At 38.6% G+C, this 25199-nt stretch overlaps 1 protein-coding gene and 1 long non-coding RNA gene across 2 annotated transcripts; both read right to left on the reverse strand.

Annotated features, from left to right (window-relative positions):
- Positions 1 to 313: 313 nt before the first annotated feature.
- On the reverse strand, positions 314 to 4591 carry LOC136340679 (uncharacterized). The gene is made up of 2 exons (XR_010732347.1): positions 1245 to 4591; positions 314 to 1065 (listed from the first exon to the last, which is right to left on the reverse strand). It is a non-coding gene; the product is annotated as an uncharacterized lncRNA (long non-coding RNA).
- Positions 4592 to 18195: 13604 nt separating this feature from the next.
- LOC136340757 (uncharacterized) lies at positions 18196 to 23490 on the reverse strand. Its single transcript, XM_066285071.1, has one exon. It carries the CDS (start codon positions 23488 to 23490, stop codon positions 18196 to 18198), a length of 5295 nt encoding a protein of 1764 aa, XP_066141168.1.
- Positions 23491 to 25199: the final 1709 nt, after the last annotated feature.

The raw sequence follows: 25199 nt of genomic DNA on the forward strand, positions 1-25199 counted from the left end.
GAACCAGGAACCAGCCCTTTGTCAGTCTCTGAATTTACGGTTACCAATATGTACCTCTTGCAACCCCAGATGTTGAATCTTAGACAATGGACCCACGTACGGCTAATATTGTTTAGTTCTAAGACTTTTCGGAAAATTCCAGATACGTTTATTAGCTAGCAGTAAACTGTACTGCCGCTACCCTTTAAATTTTACGCTTTGATGATGGTCCCCTAGGTCTATTAATTTTTAGTATACTTTATAGCAGGAATCCGAAATTCCCGGAAAAGTCTAAACTGTTTTCAGACAAATCCGACAATTCAAAGTCAAGGCGGCAGTCTTAATGTTTTATTCAAAACCAACTTTATTGCTTAACACTTAAAGTAGATGTTGAAAATGCGGCTAGATTGCCCTATAATATGCCCACAAGTCCTGATAAAGACTTGTGGGACTGGAACTGTAGTTGATTCTGCTGCTGCAGCTAATGTATCGGTGGAGGCTGCTGCAGTAGTTGATTCCTTGCTGTAGTAGTAGTTGATCACCTATTTTGAATGGTATGGTTTTAAGCGATAATGAATATATCTTGGAGCCTTGAAAAAAATTCAGAATACCAAATAACTGAAGACTTAACTGAACTAAGAATCAAAATTGTTTTGTTCGGATTGTTCAAATTCATTAAACGAACTTATGTTAATTGTTCAATTAATAACAATATTTGATAAAGTATTATTTATTATTAGTTATTAAAATTAGTGGATCTAAATACAAGAATCCTTAATCACTATGAGGTAGTGTATCTTAAAATATTTGGTAAAGTGTCATAAGGAGTTATGATGATCGGTCATGATGTGTCCGTTGTGAATGTTTGTTAATTTGTCTAGTTCTTCCTGTGTGAGTTTTTGGGATGTTCCAAATCAGAAGAAAGGCGGGAAGGACTACTTCTTGGTACCTAAATCTGGCGTTCGTCATTCTAAAACACATGGGGTAGACATCTGCGTTTTTAGCACAATTGCAAGGCCGACGGAATAAATCAATCACAGATCTTTTTGGAATTGTCTGATGGTGGAAAAGCGTGCCGTTACAGATCTAACAAAAAACAATCCTACTAATAAATTTCTACCAAAAAGCTATTAATGGATAAGAAGTAACAAATAAGCATTTAACAAAATGTATTCAATTATTATGAGAATAACAACTATCAAATCATATAAAAAAAGAGAACATCATAGTTTCAGTTTGTTATTTAATTTAAAATTGATTTTCACCTTTGGTTGAAAGTCCTTTTCGAACCGTCGTAGTAATAGGACATTTACAAAAGTGAGAAGAGCTAATAGTAGACACATTCCATCCCATTATCAAAACTATTCCAACAATTTCGAGCAATATAAAAATAACTTCGAACGCTAATTATTATTGAAATAAAATCTATTTATGCTATTGTAATTCTGCGGCTACTCCAGTTGCAGATAATTGCTTTCTATAAAAACAAACCGTAGACATAGAAGAGAGCCAAAAATCTCCGAGTCCCTCCCAGTCAAGCCAAGTTAGTCCACTAACATTAATTAAGGACAGTCAAAGTAATTTATGGCATTCAGTGAGCAGGCCAAGTAAACGATCAAGGCTAAACAGTCTTGTAGAAGTAAATTTCTCTAGCCCAAATTGTTTTTCACTCCAAACAGTTGAAAAAACCACTGATACTACAATAGAAAAAAACAACACGTGTGAAAAAGAAAAAAATAACAAGTCTCCTCCAATCTACGTCCCAGAAATTAGTGACACAAATGCTCTACTTCAAAAATTTAATGAAACTGCCATAACGTCCGGATACACATATAAATCAACAAACAATAACCAGATAAAAATATCTCCTAAAACCATAGAGATATACAAAAAAATCGTAAGCCTTTTTAAAACCACCGAAACATCCTATCACACATATCTATTAAAGGAGAAAAGAGCTTTTCGCGTCGTAATACACAATATACATCCAAGTGCTTCAGAAAAGAAAATCCAACTAGAGATAGAAAAACTGGGACATAATGTTAGAAATGTAACAAATATCGGGGGAACGACGACGACGACGACACCAAACAAAGACTTCCCCTATTGTAGACCTTAATCCAAGCCCTAACAACAAGAACATATACTACATTAAGCGTTTATAACATGCCATCATTACTATTGAACTTCCAAGGAAGACAAAATATTTGGTACAGTGCACCAGATGCCAAGAACATGAGCATACTAAAAACTATTGCTCTAAACCCTTTAGATGTGTAAAATGTCCGAGAAACGATGAAACCGCAAAATGTACGAAGGACAGATCAGCACCACCAACTTGTTCCCTATGTGGTTAAAATCACCCAGCTAATTATAAGGGATGTAGAGTCTATCAAAAAGCAACTGACAAAAGAAACCCACCACAAACTTACAATAACTCAATTCAAAAAACTCGACGAAGAATATACTACAGAACATCACAACAATTCTCCTACGCTAACATGACAAGAAATCAATCTACTGCACAGACATCAAAGGAACAAAACGATGCCACAACTCTACTCGTAATAGAACAATCGTTCCAAAGGCTAGAAGGTCAACTATCCAAGCAGGCAGATCAAATGACTCTACTATTCGCTCTTTTCACAACACTTGTAAGCAAACTAAATTAAGTTCGAGGACGCAATAGTCATAGTATTGTGGAACGTAAATGGACTGGCCCAATACCGCCAGGAAGTTGAACTATTTTTCAAAACTAATAATATTGACATATTACTAGTGTTTGAGACACACTTCACCATCCGCACCCATTTCAAGATCCCAGGATATACAATTTATGATATCAAGCACCCAGACTGAACGGCACATCGTGGTACAGCGATTATTATTAATAACAAAATAAAACACCATGAACTGAGAAAAGTAGTAAAAAACAGCCTGCAAGCAACTAACGTGCAAATAAACTTAGAAAACAGCGCCATAACTGTTTCAGCAGCCTACTGTCTGCCCCGACATAACATCCCTATTGAAGTTTTCGATGAGTACTTGCAGACCTTAGGCCAACGGTTTATCTCAGGAGGCGATTATAATGCCAAAAACACCAGATGATGATCAAGGCTCATTACTCCAAGAGAAAGAACGCTCCTAAAAATATCGAAAAAAATAATTGCACTCCTCTAAGTTCAGGGGAACCAACTTATTGGCCCACAAATGCAAGTAAGATTCCTGACCTATTGGATTTTTTATTACGAAAGGAATCTCTAGCAACTATATGACACTACACTCCTAGTTGAATTTAAACTCTGATCATACCCCAACCACCCTTATTGTCAGTATTAGTTATTTATAGGCAACAAAAACTTGTGTAACTTGCACACCGACTGAAACTACTTTGGCTCCTACATAGATACTAATTTACACCTCGACATAGCACTTAAAACCCAATCATAAATAGATAAAGCAATTGAAGATTTAACAAGAATATTCCATGATGCAGCATTTAGAACAATACCAAACGGAAATAAAAAAGATAACTGCAATCACATAACTTACCCCAATAAAATTATAAAACTCATCAATGAGAAAAGGAAAGCAAGGAAATGGTGGCAGCAAACCCATAGCCCAAATGACAAGCGTCTCCTAAACAAACTTAGTAAGGACCTTAAACAACTACTCGAAGAAAAAAAAACGAAACTTTACAAAGCTGACTTAGAAGTTTGACACTAACAGAAAGAACCAACTACTCACTATGGAAAGTAACAAAGTACATTAAGCGGCCCCAACTACATAACTCTCCAACAAGAACTAAAAATGGATGAGCCAGAAAAGACAAAGAAAAAGCTGAAACCTTTCCAACCTATCTAAGTGAAATCTTCAAACCACATCCTTCTGCCAATGATCCCAAATTTATTAATCATATAAACGAATCCCTGGATAGTCCATTGCCATTGGATTATCCTGTAAAACATACCACACTATCGGGGATACATGATATCATCACCAACCTAAAAAGCAGAAAGGCGCCTGGATTTGACTGGATTACCCCAAAAATGATAAAAACAATGAAATGTAGGGCAATGGTATATATCACTCAAATGATCAACTGTATCTTGAGAACAAATTTTTACCCATCTCAATGGAAAGTGTCGAACATTATAATGATCCTGAAACCGGGAAAACCTCCGGATCGGCCGTCATCTTATCGCCCAATAAGTTTTTTTCCAGTATTGGCAACAGTGTTTGAACAAATTCTCCTAAGAAGAATAAAAAATGAACATCTTCCAAATATTATCATTCCTGACCACCTATTCAGAATCAAAAAAGGACATGGAACATGCAAACATGTCCACAGAGTAACACATTACATAATGGAAGCTCTTCAAAATAAAAAGTACTCTTTGGCAGTATTCTTGGATATCCAATAGGCATTCGACAAGGTGTGGCACATTGGATTGCTATACAAAATTAAAAGCTTACTATCCAAATACTACTTATTACTCAAAGCTTATCGGAAATGCAGAAATTTCTACATCCAAGTTGATGAGGCCCACTTGTGCTTTTGTAACATCCGGGAAAAAGTGCCACAGGGATCAGTGTTGGGCCCCGTCCTCTACACAATATATATCAGCGATATTCCCCCCCCCCCCCCTCAAAGATAGAGTGCTATCAACCTTAGCGGAGACAGTATTTCTTATAAAACATCAAAACTAAGAAGCTACCTTCTTACTCATCCAACAATACCTGGAGCAACTGGCAAAGTGGCTAGGAAAATGGAGAATATGTGTAAACCAAAGTAAATCAAGCCAAGTGAACTTCACCTTGCGTAGGGGAAGTTGCCCTCCTGTGAAACTGCTTGAAGTCCCTCTCCCACAACAAGATTCAGCAAAGTACCTAAGTGTTCACCTAGACATGAGGCTAACATGGAATAACTACATCAAAGCAAAAAGAACACAAATGAATATAGTACTAAAAAAATTATCTTAGCTCTTAGGCTAACGATCTGAACTAAACCTCAAGAACAGGTTACATCTTTACCAATCCATTATCAAACCTATTTGGACATATAGCATGCAGTTGTGGGGTACAGCTAATCAATCAAACATAAATATCATTCAGTGCTTCCAATCAAAGACCCTTAGAATGCTGACCAAAGGTCCATGGTATGTGACCAACGACACCCTACACACAGACCTTCAAATCCCTACTGTTCATGAAGAAAACACCAAATATAACAATAAATATCTGGACCGACTTAACCATCATCCCAATCATCTGGCCGTCAATCTGTTGGATTCGTCACACAATACAGCAACAGATTAAAAGATTCAACCCTCTCGAAGTTCCGGATAGATTTTAAGATAGAATTATTGGGAGCTTGAATTGTCGGACTTTCTATACAAATAAGTAATCTAATTAGTATATGTAATTCATCAAATATTACTAAATGTCCTGTAATGACAGATCGTATTAAACATTTATTAAAATAAATAAAAAAACACCTTTGGCTGAATGTTGCTGTGTTAGCTAATGGCCATATGTTGAATTCCTAATTTCAGGCGTTGCGCTTTTAGGTGTTTTCCGCTTTATGTTGTAGCGGCCCAAGAACGGAACGCAGCAGTGGGCTTAGTTCGCTTTTTAGGAACATTTAATCGATTTTCAAGTTCACCTAAACGTTACTGCACTGACCAACAGTTATTATAATCTAGAAAAAAGGGATTTCAGATTGTGTTTCGTTCCGCTTTTAGGAGTTTCCGCTAGGTAAGTAACGACGGCATCAGCGTCAAATGAAACAGCAAGTAATTAGAAGAGAAAATTGTATAAGCGGTCACTTTTTCTGCATTATTTTCCATATTAAAGTCCATATCATGACATAGGTGGAAGTATCTACCTGATAATGTACCATTTAGTTATCCGGGAGGTATGTCAAAGGCAGAAAGAGAAGGAACTAAAAAATAATGTGCTTAGCTCTGTCAGCGTCACAAATGATATTTTGATTCTTGATTCGATGACAAGGCACAAACCAACAAAGCAAAAATCGATTATAGGTGAAATGGTTTTAACTAAAATTAAGTTGATTTTTTGAGTTGGAACAATTTTATTTACGGTCAGGCTCTTTATACTTTAATCATTGTTTTGTATTTAATGTAATCTATAGATAGTTCGTTTTAAGTGTATGTTGCAAGTAAGTCAAGGGTGCGACGTACCTTTATAGTACGCTCATGGCTAGCTTTTCGTGTACATTAGAATTTCCAGCCCTATGCTTGCCCTGGCGTGACAATTCTCAGCAATATGTTGCGTCAGCTCAAAATTTACAGTACCAATGCCTATTGGCGGCATCTCCAAAAAAGGATTTTCTCCTATGATTTAAAGCTGCGGGTAGTTTAAACGCGGTTAGTTGCACCCCAACCAGGCGACGCCCATGGTTATCACCAAGAAATTTTAGTATTTAAGGTTGCCAGAACATATATTGCCTCTCTCCCCAAAGATCGGGGAGGCGACATCGATCACCTTCCTAAAGAGGCACACAAAAAAAGTCTTGAGCGGTGGCAAATTAGAAAGCGAGAATTCCGCTTGATCCTGTTATTTGATGCCACAACCAAAAAGCGGTCCAAAAGCACGATCGAGGTTTTTAGGCATGATCTCAAAATCCTTTGCAAACACGGGGGTTTTTGGTGGGTGAAACCCCACGCAAACTGATAGTGTGGATTCCAGTTTCATCTTATCGATAAAATTTTTTATCTCCGAGGCCACGTCCCCCCAAAAAAAATACTGGATATTCTTTTTTTCTAATCTCGCAACGCAGAAGCTGTGTCCGTGTTTGTGAATGTACTGTGGTGGCCATAAGTATGGAATATTTTTTGAAACTTTATTTAGCTAAAAGGCCTTTACTTTTTTCTTCCATTCTGGTATATTTAAATTTGGATAGGTCAATTCTACATTTTAAACCATACAGTATTTATAGAATGTTGCTATCAAAAATTTAACCGATGAACAATTTTTTTTCGATGGATAAAAGAATGAAATATCATAGATTTAAATTTATTTTGCATTTATTATTCAGTATTGAGTGTTACAGTTCGATAAAATTTGAAGCCGAAATAGTTAAAAGAAAATATTTCGGAAAATCTTCGATCACGAATAGTGGAGATGTCAAATAACGGAGCCAATCAGAAGGACATCGCAAAAACATTTAATGTGAGCGAGGGGTGTGATCGAAAATTTTGAGGAAGTTTAGGACATTCAACGCCGTAAAAAACCGCCCGAAAACAGGACGTCCCAGAAAAACAACAACCCATACAGACCAACGTATTAAAATGATATTCTCCAAAGATCCCGAAAAATCATCGCGCTTAATAAAGGAAAAAATTACAACTAATAGTGGTATTGAAATTAGTGATTGTACTGTGAGGCGTCGTCTATGTGATACTGGATTGTTTGGACGATTGGCAGTGAAGAAACCATTAATTTTCAAAAAAAAAAAAAACAGAAGGCCAGAATTAAGTTTGCATGCTCACATCTCTTTGGGACACCCGAAAAATGGAATACCGTCTTTTTCAGTGACGAAACCGAAATTAAACTGTTTGATTCGGATGGAAAAACTTATGTTCGGCGACCAATAGGGAAGAGATTTGATCCCAAGTACCAAAAGCCCACTGTTAAACATGGCGGTCAGAGTTTAATGGTGTGGGAATCTTTTTCGAGATCTGGAGTTGGCCTATTAGTCAAAATTGATGGAATAATGGATCGGTTTTTATACAAAAATATCCTAGAGCAGCATATGCTTCCATTTGCCGAGGAAGAAATGCCACTGGTATGGCGGTTCCAACAGGATAATGATCCTCAATATTCTTCGCGGTTCATTAAAAATGGGTTTATTGAAAAGCAGATAGATGTTATAGAATGGCCTTCATAATCTCCTGATTTAAATCCCATCGAACATCTGTGGGACCATTTGAAACGAAAAATTATACAAAGACACGTGTCAAATACTAAAGAATTGTGGAGGATCATACAAGAAGAATGGAAAAACATTTCTTTCTCAACGTGCCAGAATCTAATTGATTCAATGCAGCGTCGATGTCAGGCTTCATATCATGATATAAAAAATATTCCATACTTTTGTCCAAGTGTAATTTTTCATTTTAATTTTTCTAAAAAGTTTTTCAATTAGAAATCTTAATTTTATGTTATAATTATAGGAAATTAAATAAAGTCCTTCAAGCATTTATGTAATTTTTGTTTAATACTTTTTAATAAATATTTTATCAAATTAAAATACTATTCCATACTGATGGCTACTACTGTATAAGCTAACGTAGTACATAATAAATTCGTACCGAAAAGTAAGAAGAACACTCAAATCTAAAAAATTACCATATCTGCAGTTTTTTACAATCATATTATCAGTGTTCAAAATAGTTATTTTTACTACCCCAAAACTCTGATAATTGGAGCGTAAACCAATTTATGTATTGTATGTCGGCGCCATCATAAATTTAGCGAATACCCCTAAGTAGACAGGCTCTGTGTATTGGTACGACCCTATGTAATCGATCGGGGTTCTGGGTTTTCTCGCTATTCTGTTGAAACTAAACCATTCATGTTCTTTATGATATGACTTCCAGGAACCCCAGGAATAAGGGACGCATTTGTTTTTAACACGCAAGGGGGGCAAAACGGGGCCAGGGGACGAAATGAATATTGTGTGACAGAGTAGTAATTATCGAGATTTGGGTGGTAGAGGTCTGGCCCCGGATTGTCATGTCTCTCATCCTTTGATTTGATTACTATACGGTTTACCTTTTGTGCAAGCGATTATTGCCATAAGACATTCATTAGAATATAGGGTAGCCGATAGTTGGTCTGCTACATGTAAATTAGTGTAATCTTAGCGACAGTTGTTTTATTTAATAAATTGGCGGTGTTTAGTGACTATAATTAGTGTTTAACTTGGGACTCATGGCTTCTGAAAGCAGTTCTTCCTCTCATTATCTGACATGTATATGGTATGTAAAATACTTTAAAATAATTTTTTTAAATAAAATTCGCGTGAAATACTTTGTATCTTAATTGTCAAACTTCAATCTTGATTTTTTACGTAGATTTCATGACATTAATAAATTTCATAGTGATAGATTATAATCAAGTTCGATGTTCTATTAATACATAGAGAGTCAAGAGGGATTTGATGAGAGATCAATGGGAGCCAATTTATCAACTGAACTAATTTAGGTAAAAAAGAAGCTTGGAATTAAAGTTTCAGATAGGGGGTAAATAGACCTTTCAAATGCAAAAGAGCGAATAATCATTAATTTTTATAATTTATAAATAAATATGTAATATTAATATACAGAGTGTATCAGATATGAGTATGTCGGAGATTTATTAGTAGTAGTTATAAAGTGTAACATTAAGAGCTGACAAGAAAAGAAGGGGCAAGCTGATAGGGCCATCTTAAGATAAAGCACTGTCGAACGGGGTCACTACCACCAAGGGCGCAATCGAGAGGTCATGTGTGCGAGCTTTTTTTGGGAAACAGGGACTAGCAAGTACTTTATCTTTTGGATTTGAAGAACTCGCGAGATCTAGAAAAAGTCAAGATCAAGAAGGGACAGGCAGATAAGATTTGGAAGGAACGAGAAGTGCTCGTGTGGTAGCGAATTCGTTGGTTTTGCCCTTTTCCATACTTGCTATTAAAAGTAACCAAATACTTTATATCATCATGGAAAATTTTCCTAATGATGATCTGACAAGTGCATTAATTTTAACTCGGTGTAAGATTTTTCAAGGCCAACAACCTTCCTTTATTTATTTTTTCGTTCAGCCCTTTTTATCAAGATAAAATTAAAAATAGTATTAGACAAATTTTATTACGTGGTACTGACCAGTCGACTGAGCCAAGTACAGGGTGTCCCATTTTCGTTATAATCATAGGATATCTTGGATATTAACAAAGATAAAGAGATGCGGTTTTCGCGAACCTGTGTCACTTTTTAGTGAAACTAATGATGACGTTAACAGAATTGATCCAGCTATCTTAGTTTTTGCACTAGAGGGCGAAAATATTGTATTTTGGGACCCCCCTATAGTTTGAATATGCGTTAAGTTATTGAAAATGTATAAACGGTGTCGAATAGAGATATTTACGAAGAATCCAGTGGCATACTCAGATTTTATTTATAATTCTTAGTTTTCGAGATATGGACCAAACTTATGTTTTTTTAATGGGACACCCTGTATATTTTAACTTATTTTGATTCCTTTAAGTTTCCCCATTCCAAAGATACTAAACTCGATATGGTTATTTCAAATAATAATGTCCATGATTGACATTATTATTTGACTGACTGCAACATGATATGTAGAAATATTACAAGGCATATTACCTGAGTTGTTAGAGGATACCCCTTTAGCTCAACGACATGATATATTTTATCAACAAGATGGAGCCCCGCCTCACAACTCAAGGTACACAAAGGCGTTTTTAGATGAATACTTTCCTGAAAAATGGATAGGGATGCATGGACCTGTGCGTTAGCCATCCAGATCACCTGATCTTTCAGTCTTAGATTTCTTTTTATGAGGATATTTAAAAAACAGGATTTATCGAAGACAACACGAAAATATGATTAGTTTACGCATTGCTACAGAGGAAGCTTTCCAATACCTAGAAAGACACCCGGTAATAGTTTTAAACGCCTTAAACAGAATATCCAAACTATGTCAAAAATGTTTAGATGTGAACGGAAATCAGTCGGAATCAGAACTAACCTGAACTAACCTGAACATTTGCTTTAATTTACATTATTATGAAGTTAAAGAAAAATGGTAAATTTGTTATTGTTAGTGATATATTCACGTTCCAAAAATAAAATTATACGTTGAGCCCTTTTATAATTCATATTGTTAATTAGATATTAACTATTAATATAATTATTGACAATTATAATTGTCACTAATTATTTTGTTTTATATATGGCCGCCTTTAGAAATTATCCTCTTTCAGAAAATGTCAATTATTAACATTATTATTTGAAATAACCATATCGAGTTTAGTATCTTTGGAATGGGGAAAATTAGGGGAATCAAAATAAGTAAAAATATACAGGGTGTCCCATTAAAAAAAACAACATAAGTTTGGTCCATATCTCGAAAACTAAGAATTATAAATAAAATCTGAGTATGCCACTGGATTCTTCGTAAAAATCTCTATTCGACATCATTTATACATTTTCAATAACTTAACACATATTCAAACTATAGGGGGGTCCCAAAATACGATATTTTCAAAAACGCCCTCTAGTGCAAAAACTAAGTGTCAGGACCAACGTTAATTGTTCATAAGCCTATATATTGGTGAACTTGGCCAATTCCCACCTGTTCTATGTTATATGCGTGGGTTGTCAAACTTTATCTAGTTTATGAGATTTGGGGGCTGTATGGATGCCACCGCGAAGGAACTGTATGCAGATTTCGCACATGGCCCAGGGCGTGTGAAATCTTTGTTACATTGGCCAGGCCTCACGAAAATCACTAGTTCTAGATAATGATTGCAAAAACCTTTTAAGGTTTTGTATTTCTATAACTTTGTATAAAACAAACACACCGTACCGTGGGAATCGATCTACGGCAGTTCTGATTGGCGAGTACGTAGACGGAGGGAGGCTGAAAATTACGAACTTGATCGCCACCACCGTCGAAACCAAAAAAGTCTCGAGAATTTTCCAGATCAGTTTTTTCCGAATTCTCTTGCCAACTACACGCAAATAACCTCATTCCATTTTTTCGTTATATTCTTTAATTTTTAAAAGCCAGTGCGGTTCTGAGCAATATCCAGTTATCAAAATAAAGTGCGTATGTTACCGAATTACCAGGCCTTTGTTTTGTGAACCTTTGCTTCAGGGGTATAAACGGGTAGTTGTATTCCGGGGCAAAACACTTTTTATCTCACTCTACACTCTTTATCTTTGTTAATATCCGAGATATCCCACGATTACAACGAAAATGGGACATCCTATACATATTCCAAAAACCATTGTAAAAAGGGTTGGACATTTTTTGTACCTGCACTGAATTCTTAACGTCTGGAATGTTGAATATTATTGGTGATTTATTTTTTAAATTGTAATTCAAGATTTACTTATAAATAAGGTGATATTGTGGAGTAAATAGAGCTTTGTGTTAATAAAAAATGACACATTAAGCAAATACAGAAAATTTTTAACTTACATCATTCATAAAATGTACTCAAAATAACCACTATTATTTTCAAAACAACACTGTAATCGCCGACGAAATGATTCTTTAACACTTTACAACATTGTCTATACATTCTTTCAACTTTTCGATTGTGTTTATCGGAGTAGCATAAATTACACTTTTCATGTACCCCCACATGAAAAATTCACATGGATTTAGATTCGGAGATTTGGTGGGCCAATTTATAGGGTCATTTAGCCCTATTTATCGTCTTGGAAAATTTTCATTTAACTGACTTCGCACTGCTCGTGAGTAATGGTAGGATTTCCCGCCCAGAATAAACTACATGTTGGCTCGAATATTCATTAGAAAATTTTCCAATGAATCAGGTAAAACATCTGTTAAAAATTATAATAATATTTGCCCATTTAACCATCTAGGCTTTATGTAAGGCCCTATAAATAGGCCATTTATGAGTCCTGCCTATACATTATTTCCGAATTTTTCCTGGAAATTGTTTAGTCGGATAGTACGCGGGTTTTTTCTCTGCTTAGATATGCGTATTATGCATCTTGAAGACACCTTCTCGATTAAATCCAGCTTCATCTGTTAAAAACAGAAACAATACAGATGTTAGTGTTCATATATTTTAGTAAAATTCCATTCACAGAATTGACGTCTTCATGGTAAATCTTCAGGTTTCAAAAATTGCACTTTTCGTACATGGTAAAGGTACAGTTGCTGCTGTTTTAATATCTGCCATATTGTCGAATGAAATGTCCTGGATTGAGGCGCCAATCTTCTCGTACTAGTTTTTGGTCGGAGTTCTACATTCTCAAGAATTTCTTGCTTGATATTTACAAGTCTTTTGAAATTTCGTCTTCTACGTTTATAGAGAGGATTTAAATGCATCGTAATCCCGAAGATGTTGAATAACATGCATAAAAGTGCGTTCGTTAGGAGTTTGTCGGCTCGGAAACTTTTGTAAGTAGATCTTGTGAACTTCAGCAGCACTTTCACCGGAAGCTCCATATGCTAAAATCATGTTTGTGTATTCACTATTTGAAAAATGAATCATTTCTGATAAATTTAAATGGCTTCACTTGTCGAAACAGCGAAGATTAACATTAATCGGTCGCAATAATAAATAAATTTGATTTGTTAACGAAGGTGCACGTATCAGCAGGTAAATCTTTGACCCCGTCTTCAGGAAAATAGCATTAATTCATCAAGACTAATTATTAATGCATCATGAATTTACGGAGAGAAATGTAAAAATAAAAAGCGGTTTTCGAGGAAAATGGCACCCACAAAAAATGTTGCCCTTAACAAGATCTACCGATGGTTTAAATTAATGTACTTATTTCTGATACACCCTATATATTTAAATTGAAAATATTTACTTTTCTCTTAACGTTTTTAATTGTTTTGAATTCAAATTGATTTAAAAAAACTCGGGGTCTGTTGATAGTAATTTATGACGAAATTGAACAGAATTCAACCAAAAATCAATAGAGACCAAATTCGAACAATAGATTAAGAAACGCAAGAAAAATATTCAAATTCACCAGTGGGGTACGAATAAATTTTCCTAAAGGATTTTTTATCACAACTTTAGAAAATACATTACCCTATAAAGTAGCTAAGGCAACTTCCTGTGGTATTAAGCAGTACCTATTATTTAATACGCATTGTTAGAAACTTTAAGTTATTGATTTTTGTTGTAGTTTATTTTTTTAAGTTATTTATACTTTTATCCCTCACGTTACGCCCATGTACCTCGATACTTATTCTAAGAATACCATCTGGGTGCCAGACCACGGTGCCCATCAGGCCACAACCAAAGGTGCTTTATGTCTGGGAAATATGCTACTACTCAAAGGAGCTTTCTCAGTGGAACTATTGCCGCGATCTCCAATTCGGTGAGCCTGCAATGTCCTCAGTAAAGCGAATCGTATAGATATTCACCAGATGGCTGCGATTTATGGCATCCGGCATGGTCATAGCCTGTAAGAGCTCTTGGTGGTGATGCACCCTTGGTTGGAATTCCTCAGACTTAGTACATAAGAGATAATCGAAGTAATTTTGCACTCTTTTTTCTTCTCTTCGTCTTGGAACGGTGTCGGTGTCAGATATGTGATCAAAATCATAGTTCGTAACCCGCCCAACAAAGCAATCTCTTTCTTTATACTTAGACCAACAAATTCTGTCATTATTGAAATAAATGAAATTAAATACAGTCTATTTTCGTAAACCAAAATGTCGTTTTCGTGGTTTTGTTTGTCGAAGGAACCTCTTAACAACATATAAACATAAAATTATAAACTTATAACATTACTTCCTGTACTAAGCAAAAAATTTAAAAATATAATCAAAGCAAGGCTACAAAATCTAATTAGATATCACATATCAACATACCAATTCAACTTTCAACCTTTGCACATGACGATACACCTAGTTTTTATACTGACCAATAACATACAAACTTCACACCGAGAAAACAATAAAACATCTGTCTTTATGGACATAAATAAGGCCTTTGAGAGTGTTTCGCATAAAGAACTATTATACAAACTACTCAAACTTGACATAACAAAGTACTTAATACATATTATAAGGAACCTAATGGAAATCCAACACTCAGAAGTGCAGACAAATAACACCCTTTCCTTTACCTTTTTCTCTAGGCGGAAACACCCACAAGGACCGCGACTCGTGCCATTTCTTTAGAACATTTACTGAAACGACATATACAACCATAATCTACAAGGTAAAAATCAATTTGACAAGACAGCATATATACTACAATATACTCATAACACTACACTTATCACGCACGATAAAACCACAACGAAAGAGGTAGAAAAACTGCAGATACTAACGAATAACACAATGACGTGGTTCTACAGATGGAGACTAGCACCAAATGCCTCCAAAAATCAACTGCTACTTCTAAACTATCAGTTAAAAGACGACTCTTCAACAATAGAAATACACAGTCACTAAAAACGAAAGCAGAACTGGAAGTAAAATACCTAGGGATGACAATTGATTATAAATTAAAATTCACCAAACAAATACAAAATACAAGAACGGAAATCATTAAAAGTATTAAACACTTTAGAACTCTGACGTACAAAAATAAAGGAATTGATACCAAAACGGCCACCAAAATTTGTAAACCCATGTACACATCCCTACTGGACTATGCACATATACTAAAAACAAATGCTACAGAGAGAACAAGACAGCACATGCATACTACAGAACAGATCACAATGAGTGTAATCACCAAGATAAAACACCCCGACAACCCCCTCCACAATCTATCTAAGGCATATTTATATGATTATTGAAGTGATCATATGATATTGATCACTTCAATAACGGAAAAAATACTACAACTACAATCCAAATGCGAAGACAAACATTACAATTGGACTATGGTATACTCAATTCCCTTTGTTTAACAAGACAAAGTAGATGATCCCTCTTATTCTTCCCTTTCATTGCACTACTGGAATATTTCCAAGAATTGTGATTTTTTCTTTTTATTCCTTTTTTGTCTATATTTAATTGAATTTTAAAGAAAAAAGGTAGAACATTATGTCATGGGGAGAAATGCCAATGAGGCCAATAGCTGTTTCTTAAATTAATGAAGAATTTCTGGTACTACTAGTCCACCGTTTTCCCCACTCCTCTAACTCTACTTTCCTAGCACCACATTAAATGGGAATTAACTATATTTTAATATGTGGAGTATGTGATGTCATGTTTTCGGAGCATTGAAATTTTCATTTTTTTTTCTATACATCTTTTGGGTTTTCTTAAATCTGTATGTTCCCGAACATATTTGGGTTTTTAGAAAATCACGAGATATTCAGTCAGCAGTGACAATAATGTTCAGGGATCCATCTGAAACAAAAATGCCAGTATTGGTACTTCATTTGAAACAGGTTATAACTGTGCAGCGAAAACTTCTAAATGACATGTTACTCTCTCTGTTTATAATATAAAGTAAATAATTACAACGGTTATTTAAATCTTAATTATGCTACATTTTTTTTAAATTCATTTTGGTCAATTATATTAAGCAATCAATTTTAATCTAATAGTTCTTAAGGCTAAAACCCTTAAAATCCACCTATTACCTGTTGATGCCCTACAGTTCTTTTTTCTTCAACGATAGTCAAATATTCCATTAAGTAGCTCATTCTGCTATTAGCAGACAACCTTCAACTAGATCGAAGGATTTGTTCCTCTTCAGTCTTTTTCCCTTGTTGTCCGGATCGAATAGCTGCATGGCCTCGATGTTAACATGATGTTGCAATGGTGTTTCATGTTTTTGAGCGAAGTGTTTAATTTTAGTAACAATATTATCGATACCAAGGTCTCAATAGGTGTCTATGTTTCTGCAGTACCACGGAACATTGACTATGTTTCGTAGTACTTTATTCGGAAATTTCCAAATAGTAGTAATATACAGTAGTGGCCGTAGAAATAGGACCACTTCAAAAATTTCAATTTTTCATTTCTATCACTCAAAAGATATAAAATTAAAATAAAAAATAAATGTAACACATTTAATAATAATAAAAACAATCCACAAAAACATATTTTAACGAAAATAAATACATTTCCTCAATGGAAATAGTGAAAACAAAATGAACATGAAATCATAAAAATAGGAGTTTTGAAACATTATCAAAAAAAAGAAAAAAAAAACCAAACTATCAACCGAATATTACCAAATGTCTAATGCTTGGTCGCTTCTCCCTTTTGAGCAATCACTACCTTTAATCTTTTAAACATTGTCTTTATTAAGCGCTGGCAGAACTCAACAGGAATTGCTTCCCATTCCAGTTGGACTATGGATCACAGTTCTTCCTGTTTTTGATCTGATGTCGCCTCACAGCAACCTTAAGATATACCCAAAAATTTTCAATAGGGTTCAAATCGGGTGACTGTGAAGGCCACGGCACAACTGAAATCGATTCATTGTGAAAACATTGTTTAACTCGCCTAGCTGTATGTTTCGGATCATTATCTTATTGATTGTTGAACGATAGGCAGGGGTTCCTTCCTTGGAGGTTGGAGATACCACCCGCGAGTTATTATACGAGAGCGCTTACACGCGAGCACTACTTGTAGTACTTGTCGGTTCACGTTACCGACGTTGTACTTTTATGTTACGAGAGTCCAGGACGGACTATATACCTGCTTAGCGAGGTACACGTGGGATCTCCCGAAAATCTCGGAATTAGGACAACCCGTCAAACTATTGCACTATTTATTAAATGATTCGTAAATAGTTATTACTAAACTAAACTTGAAGCGAACACGAGATTACTTGGTTACGTGGCCGAGTATTAGTACGAATTTTTCTTTGTCGGGTGTTTGAGGTGTTGAACCGTCAGCGATAATGGTCAGAGTTGTAGCTGTGCAGACGAGCAGAAATAAAAGAGAGAGATTCCACCCTCTCCCAGCCCTTAAGTACTGGGAGGTAATGGCCAACCGACATGGGCGTACTACTACTCGGGATGACTTTCCCTTGAAGGAATCCCATTATGCCCAGAACGACGACCAGAACAGATTATCCCGTGACCGGAATATGGCCGTCGTTCCGAACGGAACGTGACGGTACCCTCAATTTTGTCTACCGCTAAGGGTAACGATGGGATATTTCGATATTCAAGGACTACATCCCATGCACATTTTATAGTTTGATTGCCTCACAATATAGTTTCTTTTGAAGAACACAAAGCCGAGGAATTTTGACTAATAAAACATTTGTATCAACTATGGCGGGTCGTGACATCTGGGAAGCAAGCAAATACAAGATGTGCAGGGGCGTAGCTTTGGGACTTACATTAACTAACATATCAAGTCTTGGCCCCTCAAGTCTTAACATCCTCCCCCCCTTGAAAGGCCATGCTTGACTTTCAACAATACGTGCTACAAATGCGGTGTACCTAATTATTGACTATCCCATTGCTAACGTTCCTAGAGTCCCTAAACTTAAGCCACTGGCAACAAAGCCACCCGCGCGACTGATCTTTTGAGAACGCCACCCTTGGTTCTTACACTAACTACTCGCACTATATTGTCTGGTCCGGGATGAACGGCCGTGATTCGTCCCAGCGGCCAGCATAGCGATGGTGCGTGATCTTCCTTCAGGAGCACTAAAGCGCCAACCTGCACGTCGTGATTGGGTTGAATCTGCCATTTGTTTCGTGTCTGCAGTTGGTGAAGGTATTCTTTCCGCCATCTGGACCAGAAGTGTTGTCCGATGATCTGGAGGTGCTGGTAGCGCTTGTTGAAGTTGACCTTATCATCGGTGCGATCTCTTTCGGGTATGGCCGTGAGCTCTTGCCCAATTAGGAAATGGGCCGGGGTGAATGCCTTTAGGTCGTTGGGATCGGAACTCATAGGGATCAAAGGTCTGGAGTTCAAAATCGCCTCGATTTGCGTTGTTATTGTATAAAATTCCTCGTAATGGAACCGAGAGCCATTCAAAACCCGCTTTAAATGATGTTTACAAGACTTCACCGCCGCTTCATGAAGCCCGCCCCAATGTGGAGATCTAGCGGGCATAAATTGCCATTTTATGTTTGAGTTTGTTAAAAAGTTCTGCAATGGACTAGACCTCACAATGTTTTGAATTGCTCTGAGCTCGTTGTTGCAACCTACAAAATTCGTTGCGTTGTCGCTGTATATGAATGAACATAGGCCTCGTCTTGAAACAAATCTTTTTAGCATACTCAAGAATCCGTCGCTGGTCAGGTCCGTGACAACTTCTATGTGCACTGCCTTGATCGCGAGACACACGAAGATGCAAATGTACCCCTTGATCGTTTTTCGAGACCGGGTTTTACCATCTTTTAATTCGAATGGCCCGGCATAGTCGACTGCCACGGACGAGAACGGCCGCGATGGCGTGACGCGGGAAATGGGCAGCTCACCCATCCGTGGAGTGAGGGTGTTACTCGGATTGGACTTGAAACATGTCATGCATTTTCGGATGTGTGCCCTCACTATTTGTTTGCCATTCAGAGGCCAGTACCTTTGCCTGACGTGAGCTAAGGTGCACTGGGCCCCTGCGTGCAAGGTGCGTCTATGTTCGCGCGCGATGATGAGTTGGGTTAGCGGATGCTTGGCGGGCAGTACGATGGGATGCTTTACGTTATAAGTGTAGTTCGAGTTCGATAGTCTACCGCCTAACCTAATCATGCCGTCTTGAGCAAGGAACGGAGAGAGTGACTTTAATTTACTTCTGGTAGAAACGCGCCTCCCAGTGCTTAGGTCGCGACTTTCTGCAGGAAACGATCTTGCTTGAACTATTCTTATAAGTCGCCATTCCGCCTGTTGCACTTCGCCGGGGCTCAGGGGCCCAGCTTCTCTTTCCCCCTTGGGTAACTTTGCGTTGCTCCCAAACCTTACGCAGTATGCCACGACGCGTAATAATTTATGAAGGCACGAAAATCTGTCAAATATCTCGTCATCGGGGCATTGCGCTACTAGAGACACCTCCGGGGCTTCCTTAAGCCCGGGCGTGTCCTTAGTTGGAGCCGCGAACCTTGAAATGGCCGAATCTTTAGGCCACCCTTCGGGTTTTACGAGAAAACTGGGACCGTGAAACCATAGTTGACGATTCGCTGGTTCCCTTATGCTGGTACCACGCGATATGATGTCCGCGGGATTCTCCTCAGATTTTACGTGGTGCCAGTCATCAATATCGGTCAGTGATTGAATCGCCGCCACCCTATTGGCGGTGAAAGTCTTCCACCTTTTAGGTTCGTTCGCGATCCAACAAAGAACGATCGTGGAATCGGTCCATAAAAACGTTTTTGTTATGGGTAGCGCCAGAATATCAGCAGACCTCTTTACCAGGTCTGCTAACAGCGCGGCTCCGAGGAGCTCTAATCGCGGTAACGAGAGGACTTTTAAAGGACTGACGCGGGACTTCGCACACAGTAAATGGCTCGCAATTTGTCCGTTTTCATCTATCGAGCGCAGGTATATGCAACACCCGTAAGCCCTTTCGCTGGCGTCCGAAAAACCGTGTATTTCTATGGTCTTGGGCTTATTAACAAGCACGTGACGCGGTACTTGCAATAGGCCTACCCTTGCTATTTCGTTTTTTAGTTTTACCCATTCCGCGTGCAGCTGGCTTGGAATTCCCTCATCCCAATCGATTTTCAGCTGCCAGAGACGTTGAATTAACAGTTTCACGCGTACTGTTAAGAAACCCACGATTCCCAAGGGGTCAAATATTTTCGAGACCCACGACAATATTGTTCGTTTTGTTACCTTGCCGTGAGTCTCCGCGAATTTTTTCGAATCGTATTCAAACGTGTCAAGACTGGGAACCCACGAAATCCCCAAGGTCTTGCTGCTGGAGTCATCGCTTATAAGATATTTTTTCTCGTGACCATCCTTGGCGATTTCATCCAGCAATTGGTGTGCGTTTGATCTGAACTGTCTCAATTCGAATCCGTATTTTGCGAGGATTCGGCGGATGTTTTCTCCCAATCGTTTCAGGGAGTCGAGGTCTGAAGAGCCAGTTAACAAGTCATCAACATAGAAGTCAGACGCTATTGTTTCAGATTCGCGCGGCCATTGTTCAGCTACATCTTGTGATATTTTAATTAAACAACGCGTCGCGAGATACGAGGCTGAAGCTGTACCGTACGTGACCGTGTTGAGCTGATAGTGTCTGACTTCTTCATTGGGTGTGTCTCGCCATACTATGCGCTGAAGATCCCTCTCGTGCTCGTCTACCAAGATTTGCCGATACATCTTGGTTATGTCACCGATCAACACGAAGTTGTGTTTCCTGAATCTCAATAATATTGAGAATAGGTCCTTTTGTATCGTGGGCCCGACCTTCAGGACGTCGTTCAGTGATGAACCTTTTGTGGTTTTGCATGCAGCGTCAAAAACTACTCTTAGCTTGGTAGTCATGCTTTCCAGTTTTTGAACGCAATGGTGCGGTATATAGTATATAGGGAATTCCGATGATGTTGGTTCACGCGGTACCTCCGTCATGTGTCCGAGGTCCTTGTATTCCTGCATGAATGCTCGGTAGGCAGTTCCTAGTTCATGGGTTTTTGCCAGTCGTCTTTCGATTGCATACAAACGATTGAGCGCTGTTTGCTTCGAATCGCCCAAGTCCGTGAATTTCTGTTTCAATGGAAGCTTCACCACGAACCTGCCACCTTCGTCGCGAACTGTGGTCTTAATGAAGTGCTCTTCACATTCACGCTCTTCCTCGGTCATGTGACTTAAGGAATGCGAGTTGGCCTCCTCAACAAGCCAAAATTTTTCCAAACCCCTTTCCAACGGGTTCTGCGCAAGAAAACAGTTAGACATCATTGACTGTGTTTTACCGAGTCTGCCTTGTTGATGTGGGACTCTGCCGGCTATTATCCAGCCCAGTAATGTCTTTTGTAGCGTGGGAAGAGTTCTGCCTAGTTTCAACTGTCCTATGCAGAGGAGGTCCAGAAATACTTCGCAACCCAAAAGCATGTCTATCTCAGAGGGTACATTAAACTCCGGGTCCGCCAGAACCAACTCATCGGGAATATTTAGTTTTAATTTATCGAAGTAGCTTTGCGGAGCTACTTCTGTTATTTTCGGCACGACGAGAAAACTCAATTTTGTTTTGAAGGCTGTGGTTCGAGATGCAACTGATATGTCCGTGGCATGCGATATTCTCGTCTGTATTTGGTTTATGCCTAAGACGGGAATGTCGACCTTTGACGGTGTTAGTTGTAATTGTTTAATCATGGCTGTGCTTACGAAGTTAGATTGACTGGCCGAGTCCAGCAGTACTCTGCACGGAATTCGGGTTTTGTGCTTGCCGTAGGCATCTACCACAGCCGTCGATAGTAGCATGAGACAATTTCTGGCATTTTGACAGGTATTTGTCAATATCGGATGTGATGTGTTTTGTTCACTGGTGCCTTCGTGAGGGTTTGAATTGTCATGGCGAGAACTGTTTCCGTTGTCCCGATTGACGTCTACGTTACCAGCTCGCGAAGGTTGTTGTGGCTTATGAAGCAGGGTCGCATGTCTTTGCCGACACATTTTGCATCCCGATGACCGACATTCCGACAGTTTGTGTCCGTGCCGTAAGCAATTCGTGCATAAATTCATCCTTTTTACCTTTTCAAACCGATTCGAAATTGATAACCTTTTGAACTCCTCACATGAATATATGAAGTGTTCACCCTTACAGAACGGACACGCTGGTCGGTACGTGGTGCTAGTGGTGGCAAAGGATCTTGATTCATTAGATTTTTTAGGGTTTGACCACACCCTTGAGTCAACTGCTTCCAATACCTGGCATCTCTGCATTAGAAATTCGTTAAATTGGTCGATTTTTGGCGAATTTATGCCTTGGGAGTATCTCTCCCACTCGCGTCTTGTACTAATATCTAACTTGGACACCAGAATATAAATCCACATGGTGTTCCACTCACGGACCTTTTCGCCTAAGGATTCTAATGCGCGAAAGTTCTTGAAGAAATGGTTTGAGAAGTTTCTCAACGCGATATGCGATTCCTTGGCTAACGCAGGGAACTCCATGATTTCCTTTAAATGTGAGTTAATGATAAATTTCGTATTCTGGTATCGTCTCTCAAGGAGGTCCCAAGCAATAGCATAATTTGCGTTGGTAGGAGCTAGTGATGCTAATAACGTTTTTGGTTCGCCTCGCAGAGATGCTTCTAGGTAGTAGAAGCGTTGAGCATCCGATAATGCATGGTTATCGTGAATCACTGCCATAAACATGTCACGAAATCGTTGCCAATCCGCGTAGCACCCGCTAAATTCAGGTAGGGTTAAAGATGGAAGCTTAATGCATGACTTGGGTGAAACGACTGAGTCACCTGAACCAGCGATGGCCTGTAGCGATGCGCTGGTCGATGGTGATTCAGTGTTCCGATTTGCGTTTACATTGGTTTGCCGTTGATTATGAAAGTGCTTTTCTAGCACACCTTGCGCTATAGCTACTGCCTCGAAATAACGAGTTTCAAAATTATCGCGTTCTTCTCCCAGTTCCCCTTCGTCGTAGTTACTGGGAAAATCAGTAATTAGTAACTCTTCGTATTCCGTTTGGATCGATTTGAACTTGTCTAATATGGATTTTGCGCTATCATATCTAGCTTGCAGTAATTCGATGCATTGATCCAAATCGGTTTTATTTAAAAAACTTGTGAAGCGCGTTAGCTCACCCTTGATTTGGGCTTTGCTATTTTTTAATTTCTTTAAAACGAGTTCTGGGGCAAACTGTTCATCTACGATGGACATTATGTTAAGTTTACCGAGTACAAACTAACGTGAAACCGTGGCGATATATACTCAATGGTGAGAGGGAATTAGTGGATTGTTTGGGGTAGCGGGTGTAAATATGGAAAGACTGACCTTTAAGCTGATGTTCACTCCTCGTTGGTGCTTTCCTCGACGTTGCTGGGAAGATCCGGCTCGAAGGACCAAATGTTGAACGATAGGCAGGGGTTCCTTCCTTGGAGGTTGGAGATACCACCCGCGAGTTATTATACGAGAGCGCTTACACGCGAGCACTACTTGTAGTACTTGTCGGTTCACGTTACCGACGTTGTACTTTTATGTTACGAGAGTCCAGGACGGACTATATACCTGCTTAGCGAGGTACACGTGGGATCTCCCGAAAATCTCGGAATTAGGACAACCCGTCAAACTATTGCACTATTTATTAAATGATTCGTAAATAGTTATTACTAAACTAAACTTGAAGCGAACACGAGATTACTTGGTTACGTGGCCGAGTATTAGTACGAATTTTTCTTTGTCGGGTGTTTGAGGTATTGAACTGTCAGCGATAATGGTCAGAGTTGTAACTGTGCAGACGAGCAGAAATAAAAGAGAGATTCCACCCTCTCCCAGCCCTTAAGTACTGGGAGGTAATGGCCAACCGACATGGGCGTACTACTACTCGGGATGACTTTCCCTTGAAGGAATCCCATTATGCCCAGAACGACGACCAGAACAGATTATCCCGTGACCGGAATATGGCCGTCGTTCCGAACGGAACGTGACGGTACCCTCAATTTTGTCTACCGCTAAGGGTAACGATGGGATATTTCGACACTCAAGGACTACATCCCATGCACATTTTATATTTTGATTGCCTCGCAATATAGTCTCTTTGGAAGAACACAAAGCCGAGGAATTTTGACTAATAAAACATTTGTATCAACTATGGCGGGTCGTGACATCTGGGAAGCAAGCAAATACAAGATGTGCAGGGGCGTAGCTTTGGGACTTACATTAACTAACATATCAAGTCTTGGCCCCTCAAGTCTTAACAATCCCTAATCAGGTGTTTTGATACTTTACGACGTGTAATCAGTAACTAATTAGCTGGCGAATTAATTTTTAATCGACATTCTAAAGCACGACCTTGTATCCTTTGCGTAGGTCTTTATAGGCGCGCTCCCCGATACCGATACACGATCCTTAACAAAAAATTGTTTGGGTCTCGCTAGATCGGTGTGAAGCGTGTTTGCGGCGCGCACTCCCTATTACTGGAACAATAGGGAGGTTGCGAAATTTCGTAATTTTCCTTTTTGGTGTATTGATCGTTTTAGGTGTAGTACACTTTAATTGTAAGTAAGATGAGTAAGTTCTCGCACCCGATTCGGGACCGCGGGATGGCGGAGGCCCCCGGGCAAGGGGAGAAAGCAGTCTCGCAGACTGGGGGCGTAGAATATGCGAAGAAACTTACCCGTACCGTATCGTGGTATAGTAGGGAAAGAAATGACGTGGAGTTGTGCACTGACTCTGGCGATGATGTGTCCTGCTCTTCCAAGAGAGCGGTGATTCATTTTTGCTGGGACGAAGAATCTCAGACTTCCGTGGCCAAGAAACGCAAGAGAGCGGAATCCTTGCGCTCCCTAAACGTTCCTTTTGCCAGCAAATACGAGGAAGAGGCTAATATTGAAAGACAAAAGACGTTAATTAAAAAATTGAAGGACACG

Source organism: Euwallacea fornicatus, chromosome 8 (assembly GCF_040115645.1).
Source record: "Euwallacea fornicatus isolate EFF26 chromosome 8, ASM4011564v1, whole genome shotgun sequence".
Lineage (NCBI taxonomy): Eukaryota > Metazoa > Arthropoda > Insecta > Coleoptera > Curculionidae > Euwallacea > Euwallacea fornicatus.

Coding starts and splice junctions, on each gene's coding strand:
- LOC136340757 (XM_066285071.1), bottom strand. CDS start 23,490: ATGTCCATCGTAGATGAACAGTTTGCCCCAGAACTCGTTTTAAAGAAA.